Source organism: Rosa chinensis, chromosome 5 (assembly GCF_002994745.2).
Source record: "Rosa chinensis cultivar Old Blush chromosome 5, RchiOBHm-V2, whole genome shotgun sequence".
Classification (NCBI taxonomy): domain Eukaryota; kingdom Viridiplantae; phylum Streptophyta; class Magnoliopsida; order Rosales; family Rosaceae; genus Rosa; species Rosa chinensis.
In genome coordinates this window covers 66,844,871-66,854,655 of record NC_037092.1, presented here as the reverse complement: position 1 = coordinate 66,854,655, position 9,785 = coordinate 66,844,871, and the positions used below count along the sequence as shown (strand labels likewise).

Genomic DNA, 9,785 nt, shown 5'->3' with positions numbered 1-9,785 from the left:
CTCACTTACGGTTCAGTGAGATGCTGTTTTTGCCGCCGAGGTTTATGTAGAGAGAAAATGACCGAGTGTTTTTGAGTGTGTTCGGGAAGGGAAACCTCCATTGAGTGCAGTCATCAAGGTTGCAGATTGTTTTCTCGACTCAGAGAGAGAGAGAGCGAGAGAGAGCGAAGAATCAAATCGTAGCTTTCGGACAAACTTTTCACTCTTAATTTCGTAACTCAGGCGAGTAGCTAGCAGAAAGAAGAACAAGAATGAACGAGCTTGAAAAAATTCATGGTAAAGGTGGGTAATTCAATTCCATTTGTTTCCCATAATTGGAAGAGCTGGAGTGATCTGATTGGAAATATATGAAATTAACAGGTACGTAACTCGGAGAAAAAGAAGAGGGGACGGGAAGCTGCTACGTACGGTTTCGTTTTGATTCTGCGATGTCGTTCTTTCTTTACTCCGCTGAAAGAAAGTGAGATAGAGAGAAAGCTGTTTCTGGTCCTGGGATAACAGATATTCGTTTTGCTCAGGTACTGTACAGATTTTTATATTTTTATTTTTTCTAATTTTTAGAGAGTTTCTTCAGACTCATTCTGAATGTTTGCATGTCACTGATGCAGGGGAGGATGAGTGCAGTATCGAAACAAATTGACTGAGGTATGTAGAGCCAATAATTCTCCTTCAATTTTGTTAAATTCTGGGTTAGATAATCATTGACTGAGATTGTCAACTCCTTAATCTCTATTGTTTAATGAATTCTAACTCACTCAATACTTAATCTATCATTTGGGTTACCTCTGCGCAAGTTACGACATAGGTTATTCATCTCTTCGTTTCTCTGTCTGAACTTGGCTTGAATGATTGTTTAGCTTTTTTGGGTGATACTTGATTTGTATGAGATGGCTATGGTTCAGGGGCTTGGTTGTCTACCTTGATTGTCTTTCTCACAGGTTAGTCTTCTAAAGAACTATTTACTCTTTGTTTCATGATATATGCTGTGGCATTATCTAGGTTTTGAGAATTTTTGTTTGAAATGATTGTTGGCATTAGCCAGAAAAAGAGAGGAATACCTTGGGTTGGTGGAAGGGTTGCCAACATAAGTGCAGGAAGAATTGCTGGACAACAGTCTCCGGGAAGGTTGGTATTCCTCTTTGATCTTCTTTCTTTGGATTGTGTTTCTGGGTTTGTTTTCCTTTTTTATGAAAAAAGAAAAAACTGCTAATTCTAAGAAGAGAAAAGAAACACCAAGCCAAAGGAGAAGAAATTATAGCTTAGAGATTCCTCTATTGGTAATCTTTCAGTAGCAGTGATGGTTTACAATTTTGATTCGAATTAGTTTACAAATTTATTGGATATCTTTTTACCTCCTCAGCTTAGCTTGATAAGAGCACATTATAACCACTTAAGAATATAACTTGGTTGAAACAATTCAGAACCCTCTCGGAGGTAGGTTCCAAGTATTGGGTTATCGGCATACAAAAAGCATTTTCAGTACTGCATGCAATATAATGTCCTGACTAACTAGAACAATATTCTCCATCCATATAATTTTACTGTTTAATGGTGAGAGTTACTCACAGGGAACTCATCAGTTTCAATTATATCAAATCTTGGGTGTCATCATTATTGTTCTTACTTCTGGATATATCATTTTACTTATTAATCTAAATAAATGTTATTTGCCAAAAACATACTTTATTTTTTTCTTCTCTCTCATACCTAATTCTTAATTGATTTTACAACTTATCAAGTCGATCAGCTTTTAAACCATAGAATCCAACTTAAAACTAATCATCAACCGTCTGTGATATCATCTTTTAATTTTAATTAGAATATTTGACTCAAAACTAATTGATTTGTATTACACTTAGCAAGACTCAAAATTTCCAACCTCGAATTCTATGTTATGTCGAGTATTTTATTACGTTTAAAATATTGTTCATTATGAGGTAAAACCTCATCAGGGAAGGCGACAAGTAGTTCTGTACCTGTTTCCTATTTTTTATCGATGTGGGTGAGGATCTCCTTTAAACCTCCTCAAGTTGAGATGGTTTGGTGGGAGAACAAATAATTTAAAATTTATAGGAACAGGGACACAGCTGGAACTGTCCCAATTTCATAATCACTCTCCAATCTGCTAATTAAATAAAGAAAGAAAGAATGATTTTGAAACCACCAATATTTGCAGGATGAGCTTTGTAATGGCAGTGACATTGATAAGCACACCTACTAGCATGAGCAGAAAGCAATCCTATGGAGAAGGATGGCTCGATGGTGAATGCTACTGGGTTAAATACTTCAAATACAGGTAGTTTTCTTTCTAGCTTGGTTTGTTATTTTCCTGTTATGTAGTCCAGTTGTTATCTGTTGTTCAATAGTTCAAATTCAATCCAGCCTTACCTGTTGTTCAATAATAGTTGTTATCTTTGAATCTCTTATTATTATTTTTTTATAAGAATCTGTGTTCAGTATTTACAACATGACTTGCTTATGATTCAGTATTTACAATATGAATTGCATTGGGCGAGGTTTTTCAAGTAGACCGACCTGATGCATTGAAACTACTGGGATCTGAAAGATAGATCATTCAAATCTCTCAAAGGTAATGTTCTTGCACAAATGTCTTTTTCGCACTATTTTGCTATTGAAATTGACGCTTTGAACTGTGATTTTGTGGGGAGCAAGACGGAAGAGGGTCAGTTTGTTTGTGCTCAAAAGAAGGAACTTTTTGTGGTTCAAGGAATTAGGATTTTGGGTGAGTTGCTATTTGATAGTTAGCTTCCAGAGTTTGGAGAGTTATGGTTTTCTTTTAGCTGAAATGCTGAGTGTTTAGAGATGTGTTGATTGTTCATGGCTTCCTCAAGTGTGCTTATTCGTCTTTGTTTATCTGTGTTCTGATTAATTTGGCAACTGTTCAGTTGAATGTATGGTTTGGTGGCTCTACAGGGTGACATGGTACAGAAGCTGATATATCAGATATACAAGAACCCTCATCCAAATATTGTTGTTTTAACAGTTGGAGCAGGTATTTCGTAGTTCTCTCATTAATCTCATCTTATCATATTCCATATAAAAAGGGACAACTCTGAAATAAAACTTAAAGAGTCATTGATGATTTGAATTACTCAGGTGATATAACAATTGTAGGCTCAAAGCGGCCCAAACTGGAGATAGAAAATATGGTGACCCCATCACTGACCAAGTCTTTGCATGATGTAGATTTGGTTGGATGGAGCTGTCAACTAGAACAAAAGAAGGCAGTTTTGGAAGTAGTTTGGAGGGAAACAAAAGGTTCATCTTGACTGCAAAACATTGCCATCTAATGAGAATATATTGTCAAGCTTCTATACAAAAAGATAACATTTATAACAGATGGACTTCAGGACATACATTCCCACCACATTTTTTTTTTTTTGGCACAGATGAGGAAAGATGATGACTACAGTTGGAATCACCGGGTAGAAAGTTACAAGTTCATTTGGTTGCAAATGAATATGAGGTAAATATCTTCTGTAGATATATTGTCTTTAGATTACTGTGAATTCTTATTACAAAATTATTAAACTTTGTATTAAACTTCCATAGATTAACAGGTATAAGCATAGAAAGCCAAATTCATCAAATGGTAGAACAAAGATCAGGCAAGTAAGGATCAGCATTATCGTTTCTTGGTTAATCTCTTTAAGTAAAAGGATGGAACTTTTTATTTGTAATTCAAATCAGTTGCTAACATATTACATATACAATCTTAATCTACAGTTGGGTTATGGAATGGGAGGTTGAAGACGGTCAAAATCAGATTGGAGGTACAAGAGATATATTTCTCAATTTGTATCAGATCTTTTGTAATAGCAAGAAACTACCATGCTTTATTAATTGAATTGTATAGGATTAAAAGATCCTATCCTTGGGTTAATAATATTTTCTTGATCTTCTAAACTTCTTCATTTCAAACAATTCCAATTGTTTTAAAGAGTGAGTAAATCAAATAGTTATTTATCTACATGAGCACATTACTCACCGCACCTCACAATGTAGTTTAACCTAGCTAGAGTACATGACTACAAATAGATTGATTGATAATAAAACCCGCGGACGCTTTTTCTAGTTTACTATATACTGAAGGAGAGATACTGTTCATGAGAACTGTTCCAAAGGCCCGAAATGGAGTGACGCTTTTGCCCCTGGTCTTTGTTATCAATTACGCTTGCCCATTGGTTTAGTGCGTTCTTATTTGATGGTGCTTATTGCGAGTATAACCAAAAGGGAAAATGGTCCGTACGGTACCCTGTCTTTGCCTCCTTATAACTTTTGGTACCTCAGCTTTGAAAAATATCAATACGGTACCTCAGGTTCTCAACCCGACCGAGGATCGGTACATATGACCGTTACCTCCGTTACAGAATTTGCCAGCTGGCAATTTTAAGCTTAAATTGACCAATTTACCCTTTTTTTTTCCCTTAGCTTTTCTTTCCATATAATTAAAAAAAGCAAAATAAATTTTTATAGGAGACATGAGCTGCGGCGGCGGTGCTGGGCAGGACCAAAAAGTGGCCACAACATCAAAATTCTGGTCGGATCCAGGTTGTGGGTGGGAGACTGGGAGAGAATGGGCGACTTGGGGAGAGTGAATTTCCACTAGGTGAAGCTCTATGAGGTTGAGGAGGAAGTTGCAGCCGTCGATGTTGTCAGGTAACCGCCGTCGATGTATTCCTTCAGCTCCGGCTTCGTCGGGTTATCAGGGCTCCACGGGTAAATCGAGAACATTTTCATTTGGACATACGGGGCTTGGAATGGTGACTCACGCCGCTCCATCTTTCGGTTACTCAATTCAGTTTCCAAATCAAATAGAGAGGCCTTCATTTCAATTTCAATTTCTGTTCATATTGAGATTGAGAAAGAGAGAGAGAGATAGAGGGTTTAGTGAACTCTCCCATCTCTCTCCCATGTTAATTTGCCGCGAAATGGCTCCCAGCAATGAGTTTGCATTTTAGAATTGCATGCTCTTCGCTGTTGTTATTGGTGATAGGATACCTTCAGTGCCTTGGTCGATCATCATAGTGGAAAATTTTAAGCTAGTGGTAATGTGTTGGTGAACAAACCTGTTGTGGGGGGGGGGGGGGGGAGCGAGAGAGAGATTTTGGTGTCAGATTGGAGAAGATAGAGAGTGAGTGAGAGAGATAACGAAACATGATGGTTCAATGGAACAGAAGAGAAGCACACCAATCCACTGCTGCATAAACCCAGCAGCATCCCAAAACCCCAACAGTTTTATGAACCCAGATTTTGATTTATGCATGAACTGTGGACCTAATTTTATGAACCCAAATTTCAACACAAACCTAGATTTTATAGAGAGAGAGAGAGAGAGAGAGAGAGAGAGAGAGAGAGAGAGAGAGAGAGAGAGAGAGAGAGAGAGAGAGAGAGAGATTTTGGTGTCATATTGGAGAAGATAGAGAGTGAGTGAGAGAGATGACGAAACATGGTTCAATGGAACAGAAGAGAAGCACACCAATCCACTGCTGCATAAACCCAGCAGCATCCCAAAACCCCAACAGTTTTATGAACCCAGATTTTGATTTATGCATGAACTGAGGACCCAATTTTATGAACCCAAATTTCAACACAAAACCAGATTTTATAGAACCCAGTTAGCAAAATAAAATCAAAGTGACTAGGACGAATTAGATTACCAAAAGGAGGATATTAATTTGAGGCATTCCCAGGAGTTGTTCTATAATCTAAACAAGAACAATTTGGATTGAATTAAAGATGCAAAAGAGGCAGGGAAGAACCCACAAATCCTTCTCTAATAACTTCCTGTAAACTTATTAACCTCCTACAAATTTGTTCCACAAATTCACACAAACTCAAACCTGGGACTGTCCCATAAATCAAGAATAGAGACTTTTTTTCTTTTGGTGAACAAGAGACAGAGATTCTTTGATCTGGAAAGAGGAAGAAAGATGATAAGAAAGAAGAGAGAGAAAAAAAGATTTTTTGAAATAAATAAAAATAATAATAGATTAAGTCCTGAAAGGACGATAATACCCTTCAAAAATTGTCACTTGACAACTTTCGTGACGGAGCTAACGGCAATATGTACCGATCCTCGGTCGGGCCGAGAATCTCAGGTACAGTTTTGATATTTTTCAAAGCTGAGGTACCAAAAGTTATAAGGAGGCAAAGACGGGGTACCGTACGGACCATTTTCCCTAACCAAAACGATCGAGGATGTTCGGGAAGCCTCCGTTTCACCGACTTCAACTATTCTTTTGTTTCGAATTTTCCATCAAGATTGACAGTGATAAAATCAATTGTTCCATCTCCTTCAGGCTTCTCACTCCTCCTCAAAAGCCTGAGAGGGTTGGAAGATAACGCAGAAGACAACAGCCTCTACGCTCGGAACCCAATCGACATCGCTCCTCCCAACTCGAAGAGTTCGTCCAAGGTACTCCAACCCAACCCGCCCTCTCTCACTTTTCTGCGTCAATTCTTCATATGGTTTACATTTATGACCTCAGTTGCTAATAGAGATTGATTTATTGTCGCTGAGACCCTGAAAAACGTAGGGTTTAGGGTTTAAATTTGGTGGGCAAGGGATTAGGAAGGAAAAAAAAAAGGAGCAGAAAATCATAGAAATAGAATAACTGAAGTTCAAGATACTATATTAGATAGTAGTTTGTGTAATTTTTCTGTTGGCTGAGTTTTTTTGTTCTAAAAAATTCTGTCATTTTGGTTTTTGGGCAAACTTCAATTTTTGAAAGGAAGGCAATATTATGGTAGGTATTGGCTGACTGAAGTTGGAGATTCACATTTTTTTGCCCTGTACTAGGAGAAGTTACACATGAGCATGACCAAAATGCTCTTCTCATTGTTTTCTTTGCTGTAATTTGCATGTTTTGATCCAATTTATGAGAAGAAACCATTACTGTGTCTGAGAGTGACGCAGCTTGGCTGCCAGAAAAGTTTCTCAATCAGAAGCTAGTTTACTTGGATCAAGAAGCTTCCAACAGCCAAGAAGGTAACTTTTTTCATCGTAGTGGTAAAGTTTTGATCTTTATGCTTGATAATCCTCCCTCATATTTTAACCGCATAAGAAGTCATCAGTTTAGGAGGGGTATTGAATCCAGAAGAAACTCTAGCATAAATTACCACATGCGTCAGACCCCACCAAGTGTTTAATTGGTTAGATTTAAGCCTCAAATTATTGCTCAATGTACAGTATTTTAGTGCTATCAAAATTTTTATCAACTTTTTTGCACTAATTGTGTGCAGTATCATAATGGATTCTTCTGCCAGCTATGAATGTATGCATATCTTTCATATGTTAAACTGTTAAAGCATTGTGCATATAATTTTGCATATAAATAGGCTCTTTGTAAAAGAGTGTTATCTTGCATGCCTTCACTTTTTTGTTCTATCATTCAAATTGAGAATGAGTGATGAAACTCATCAGGAGAAACCGTTAAACTCAAGAAACCTCAACATGATGCACAGCAGCAATTGGCTTTTCAGATTTTTCATCTTAGCTTAGATGAAACTCTTGATTTTATATTCAGGAATTGGTACACGTTATTATTTAAAATACCAATTTATCTATTTGTGAACTGTTGAACAACTGTTGGTGCTGCTTGCACCATTTGTTTTTCTTGAGGATCCTGAAAAATACCAACACTATCTCTTTGTTTCTTTAGTCTGGGTTGTCAGTTTCCTTATGCAGAACATGAAGACGCCCTCACTCTGGCTTAATTAGTTTGGTTTCATAAATTGCTAATCTTAATGTCAGACTATGCTGCTGATGCAGTATAGCATTACTTCAATTTACTAGATTCTCTAAATGTTAGGTTTCACATGGTTGATTAATTTTATTATATGCGATGTAAATTTGTACAAAGTAGTGGTGCTGGTATTAGAAATCAGAAATAGGGATGCAAATTTGATAGAAATTTCTTTTGTCCCTTTTGATGAGAAAGGAAATGAGGTGAATTTCTCTTTGGTTAACTAATATACTTTGATGGTAAAAGAATTTATTTCTGTGATCCAGAGGATATGAAAAGCTGGTGATGTGGAGATATTAGCTGTCACCGATGTCGTATGGACTGAATGACAGCCGGTGCAATCAATTCCTTGGAAGAAGTTGGAGACATGTAAGCATCATTATATGACTCGAACAGAACATAAGTAGAGCAGGTGAGAATTAATTGAAATATGTCGTCTAGCTAATATGTATCTTTTTTTACAGATCCTTACCAACTCAACAGAACCTTTAGGAGTAATGGTCTCTTGAAGTCTCGAGGAGTGTTCCCAGAAGCACGTTGGCACTGGATTGGTGTAGTAGCTTTTTTTGGATTTATTCTTCTATATATATATTCAACTTCCTTTTTATTTTGGCACTTCAGTATCTTCAACGTAAGTACTTAAGTATCTTAAACTTGAATACCAACCTAGACAATTTTCTATCTTTGGATGGAAAAGACGTTCTAACAACCCAAATAACTTTTTGCAGCTCTTGGTAAGCCTCATGCAGTACTTTCCAAAGAGGCCTTGGCAAAGAAACAAGCCACCGAAACTGGAGAGGTCTTTGAATTATTGTCAACAGGAAAGAGCTATATTGGTGAGCCAGAATGCTTTAAAATTTATTCTTCCATTCTACATTATGGAGTCGAAAATATATGTAATTGGTATGGTGTATCAATTCAGGTGTAGCTAATGAAAGAATAGATATTGTGTTAGTCGATCTTACTAATTAGCGAGGAATGGTTCTTCTTTTTAAACCCCTCTCAGTTACATCTGATAAAATCATATATGCAGTTGACATGCCACAGGTACCTTCAATTCATTTTTTGGCCATTTCTTTTGAAATAAACTTGAACTTCTTAGATCACATTGAGTTATAGATGGTTTATTTGTTTGTTAATTCATTGTATCTGATGAACTCCGACTTGGCCTTGACACCTACTAGAGGTGTGTGGAAGTTTTTTTTTTTCCGTTTCTTTTACTCAACATGGCAATACTCAATTTCTATTATGACTATGATGCTTGGGTGCATGAGTTTAGAAAACTTTCTTTCCTCAGCAATAATGCTAAGAGCAAACTGAAACCTTTAGAAACAATAACGGATGATCAACAACACTATAATATATTTACAATTGAGGCTGATTTGACTAACCGTTTTTTGTGTTTCATTGGGTTCACATAAAACTGATATTTCATTTACCACGTCGAAAGAATTTGTCATAGTTTTTAGCACTAGGAGTGTGCTGCTTCTGTTGTGAATTTGGCTTGTTGATATGCCTGAGTTGATTAGGATTCAAGACAAAACCAGATGGGTAAATGAAGATTAGTGCGCACAGGAATTCTTCTAGTATCCTAATGGGTTTTGGAATAGGAAGAGTTATTCCTATTGATTTAGAACTGGAAAGTAAGTTCTATTCTAGTTAGGAATAGGAAGGCTAGCTCTCTTTCCTTGTTCTAATAGTTTTAGGAATCCTAATGTGACATGTTTGTAACCAGCACCTATAATCTATAAATAGGGATGCAGGGAGGTCATATAATCTGTCCTCAGATTAGAGAAGAGATCAAAGAGAGATCTCAGCTACATATAAACACAGGGGCAGGGAGAGCCAAGGGTGATAGAGAGATCTAGCAAAGGGGTTGGGGATTAGCATAGGGATTTCAATAAGTACTTGTAATCAAGTTGTTATCTCCATAGTGCTAGTGATTCTCAAGAGAGATCACACAGAGGACGTAGGAAAAGTTTTTGTCAAACCTCTATAAAATTTTGTGTTCGTGTG

General features: G+C 36.9%; 1 protein-coding gene and 1 long non-coding RNA gene across 22 annotated transcripts; both read left to right on the top strand.

The window, feature by feature from the left end:
* The first annotated feature begins 91 nt into the window (after positions 1–91).
* Positions 92–3,941, top strand: LOC112202247. Of its 20 annotated transcripts, none has more exons than XR_005800393.1 (13): positions 92–276; positions 361–518; positions 609–645; positions 903–938; positions 1,043–1,125; positions 2,177–2,296; positions 2,488–2,590; positions 2,674–2,743; positions 2,935–3,013; positions 3,208–3,279; positions 3,411–3,487; positions 3,574–3,633; positions 3,748–3,941. XR_005800393.1 is itself a non-coding variant. In XM_040506978.1 (4 exons), the coding sequence occupies exons 1-4, from the start codon at positions 2,911–2,913 to the stop codon at positions 3,924–3,926; spliced, it is 420 nt and encodes a 139-aa protein (XP_040362912.1). In that variant the 5' UTR covers positions 2,907–2,910; the 3' UTR covers positions 3,927–3,941. The 20 variants fall into 20 exon arrangements, 1 of the variants encoding a protein (XP_040362912.1); XR_005800380.1 differs by having other exon boundaries at positions 1,039–1,125; positions 3,582–3,633; XR_002937224.2 differs by having other exon boundaries at positions 1,039–1,125.
* A 2,491-nt stretch (positions 3,942–6,432) lies between these two features.
* On the top strand, positions 6,433–8,977 carry LOC112202248. 2 transcript variants are annotated; one of them, XR_005800409.1, is made up of 5 exons: positions 6,433–7,012; positions 8,036–8,138; positions 8,234–8,400; positions 8,498–8,605; positions 8,692–8,977. It is a non-coding gene; the product is annotated as an uncharacterized LOC112202248 (long non-coding RNA). The 2 variants fall into 2 exon arrangements; XR_002937232.2 differs by having other exon boundaries at positions 6,436–7,012; positions 8,234–8,320.
* The last annotated feature ends 808 nt before the right edge of the window (positions 8,978–9,785 follow it).